Here is a 3,124-nt window from a genome sequence, read left to right as displayed (position 1 = left end):
AATCACTGCACGTTTTCCTTTTAATTCGGATGGATTTCATAGTCTTCTGCAGCTGTTATTATCAAAAAAAATCTGTGCCACTTGCAGGATAGTATCCACACAGATTCCCAGGTCTAAAGCACCTGTTTATTTGGAGTAAATATCAGTGACCCAGCCTCTTTTACAGGCTCCAGGCGCGTTTTTAAAGCCCCACAGTCGGAGTGAGATGTAATTGGTTTGAGTTTCCAGTATATGTAAATGGAGCTGCAGGCTCCTCCCATGCACCTGATAGGGAGTATTTACAGCTCTTTACTGCTACTCACTGCACTGTTTCCAAGAGCGCAGCACCGCACCATGACACTTCACTGGACTTAGACTAGAAGGAGTTCCGTCTTCATACTCAAAACTGACGCTCAACGCTACTTTTTCCGAGAGAGAGAGAGAGAGGGGAAAAAAAGTTTGCCAAAGTTGTGCAAGTTGTTTCTTTCAAGATGCCACGCTCTTTTCTGGTCAAGAAACACATTAACTCTGCAAAGAAGCCAAATTATAGTGAGCTGGAAAGCCCAACAGGTTTGTTATTGATTCAGTTTGTTTGAACTTTCTTCTTAAAACTGTGAAATCTGCGCTCCTCGCTCCACCTGATGTTTACGCAACTTTTTATTTCTTTTTAAAATTTATTTATTTACGCAACTTTCTGTTTGTTTTTGATTCAATGCAGTTTGTTTTAACTTTATTCTTAAAACTGTGAAATCTGTGCGCCTCGCTCCACCTGATGTTTACGCAACTTTTTATTTCTTTAATTTATTTATTTACGCAACTTTCTGTTTGTTTTTGATTCAATGCAGTTTAACTTTATTCTTAAAACTGTGAAATTTGCGCGCCTCGCTCCACCTGATGTTCACGCAACTTTATTTATTTATTTTATGTATTTATTTATTTATTTATTTTATTTATTTACGCAACTTTCTGTGCTTTCAGTGTTCATCACGCCGCATTTCTACAAGGGCCTTCCCCTCCCCATGATCCCCCAGCCGGAGATCCTTAGTCCGGCCGCCTACAGCCCCATCACAGTGTGGACTACCAGCAACTTGCCGCTGTCTCCGCTCCCCAGTGACCTGTCCCCCATCTCTGGATACCCTTCATCGCTCTCCGACACCTCCTCTAAAGACCACAGCGGCTCTGAAAGCCCGAGGAGTGATGAAGACGAACAGATGCTTCCTAAACTGACAGACCCTCACGGAGTGGAGGCAGAGAAATTCCAATGTAGTTTGTGTAGTAAGTCCTACTCCACGTACTCTGGACTGCTCAAGCATAAACAGCTGCACTGCGACGCCCAAACGAGGAAATCCTTCAGTTGTAAATACTGCGAGAAGGAGTATGTCAGTCTGGGAGCTCTTAAAATGCACATCAGGACTCACACTTTACCTTGTGTTTGCAAAATCTGCGGGAAAGCTTTCTCCAGACCGTGGCTGCTCCAAGGACACATCAGGACGCACACCGGTGAGTGGAGGTGGAGGTGGTGGTGGAGGTGGGGGGGCAGTAATAGTCTCATAGGGGCCTCCAGGGTGAAGAAGCCACTTCACGTGTTGTGGGTTTTTGCTGTGAGACACTAATTGTATCAAGTTAAAGCCTTTCCAGCTGCAGTGTAGACCTTCTTTTATTGGATGCACTTTTGTTGTGAGCCTCAACTACAGAAAAATATCTAAGCTTATTACTTCCTGAAGGTTTATTGAGTGCTCCAAAGTAAAGAATGGACAGATGTCATATGCATGGCAATAAATCACCCACAGTATATATCAGCAGAAGTTTTTTCTTTCTCCTTTTTTTCATTGTTGTTGTTGTTGTTGAAACAATGTTGCAAGCAGCTGAAAATCTGTCGCAGTAATATCATGTGTTTTCCACCTCTGACAGAAATCTCTTTCTCATTTCTCACTTGACAGGAGAGAAGCCGTTCTCCTGTCCTCACTGCAACAGGGCTTTTGCAGACAGGTCCAATCTCAGGGCTCACCTACAAACCCATTCAGATGTGAAAAAATACCAATGCAAGAACTGCTCCAAAACCTTCTCCAGGATGTCTCTTCTGCACAAGCATGAGGAATCTGGTTGTTGTGTAGCACACTGAACTGGGATCACCAGAGAGCTCCTTTTGCTTTCAACCTCCCTCCTTCAACCTTTTTTCCAGGAGAACTGTCAGGGAATTACTCTGAGGGGGTTTTCTTACCAAATACATAGACTTTTTTTTTGTCCACAGCCAGTTGATTTCATTTCAAAGTGAAAAATAGCTCTGTCACGTGCTTCTTGTTTCAAGCAGTGTTTCTGTGATTGCAATCAGTGTCGAGCTTTGTAACGCCATGTACTCACCTACCTGTGCTATTCATGCACTTTTTGCATGTCTAGAATGTTTTATATGCCTTCACAATGTTATCTTCAGTGTTTGTACCGATGTCTCTCGATGGCTGTGGGCTCGGCTCTTATGGAGTTCTCCACTTTTTTTTTTTTTTATATGAACCACAGAAACGATACAAAGAGGAGCCTTATGAATGACAGTATAAATACCCCCAGTGGATACAGAAGCCATTGTTACTTAGGGAACAAGTGCAAACTTAGATTATAGGGTGAAATTGTTATAACTTTTGCACAGTTATTAGAAACAGTTTGCCAGCACTCAAATAGCAATAAAATCTTTCAAGTGCCTCAGTTTACGTGGCAATAATATGTATTTTTCAACAACAGTTTGCTTTTATATTTTTATATATTGAATGTAAGCGTGACTGAGATGATTGTATATTAACAGTGAAAACTGTGATGCTGAATGATTTTGATATTTTCATATTTTCATGACACTTTGCTAAATAAAGTTTCATGACTTTTTGTATAATTTCTGGCATTATGAGATCTCTTTCTGTCACAGGCCTTCGACTCTGCTGCTATTTATTTATTTATTTTTTTTCCAGACTCAGCAGCACTCACAGACTAACTGACACTCCAAACGGAATAAGTTGCCCAAAAGAAAATGATATTTAATCTGTCTTGCACCATCTGATATTATGGAGATGTTAAAAAAAAAAAAAATGAGGAAAGAAGTGACTCAGCTCTGAATCAGGCCTGAACCTGTTCCTTGTGAACCTGTCCAGACATCAAACAA

The 3,124-nt window shown here is 41.2% G+C and overlaps 1 protein-coding gene across 1 annotated transcript; it reads left to right on the top strand.

The window, feature by feature from the left end:
* The first annotated feature begins 296 nt into the window (after positions 1-296).
* Positions 297-2,857, top strand: snai2 (snail family zinc finger 2). The gene is made up of 3 exons (XM_030159529.1): positions 297-549; positions 958-1,479; positions 1,920-2,857. Exons 1-3 carry the CDS (start codon positions 471-473, stop codon positions 2,099-2,101), a joined length of 783 nt encoding a protein of 260 aa, XP_030015389.1. The 5' UTR covers positions 297-470; the 3' UTR covers positions 2,102-2,857.
* Positions 2,858-3,124: the final 267 nt, after the last annotated feature.

The sequence above is a fragment of the Sphaeramia orbicularis genome, chromosome 17 (genome assembly GCF_902148855.1).
Source record: "Sphaeramia orbicularis chromosome 17, fSphaOr1.1, whole genome shotgun sequence".
In the NCBI taxonomy this organism is placed as follows: domain Eukaryota; kingdom Metazoa; phylum Chordata; class Actinopteri; order Kurtiformes; family Apogonidae; genus Sphaeramia; species Sphaeramia orbicularis.
Note: the sequence above shows the minus strand (reverse complement) of the source record. Positions and strands in the feature narration are given on the sequence as shown.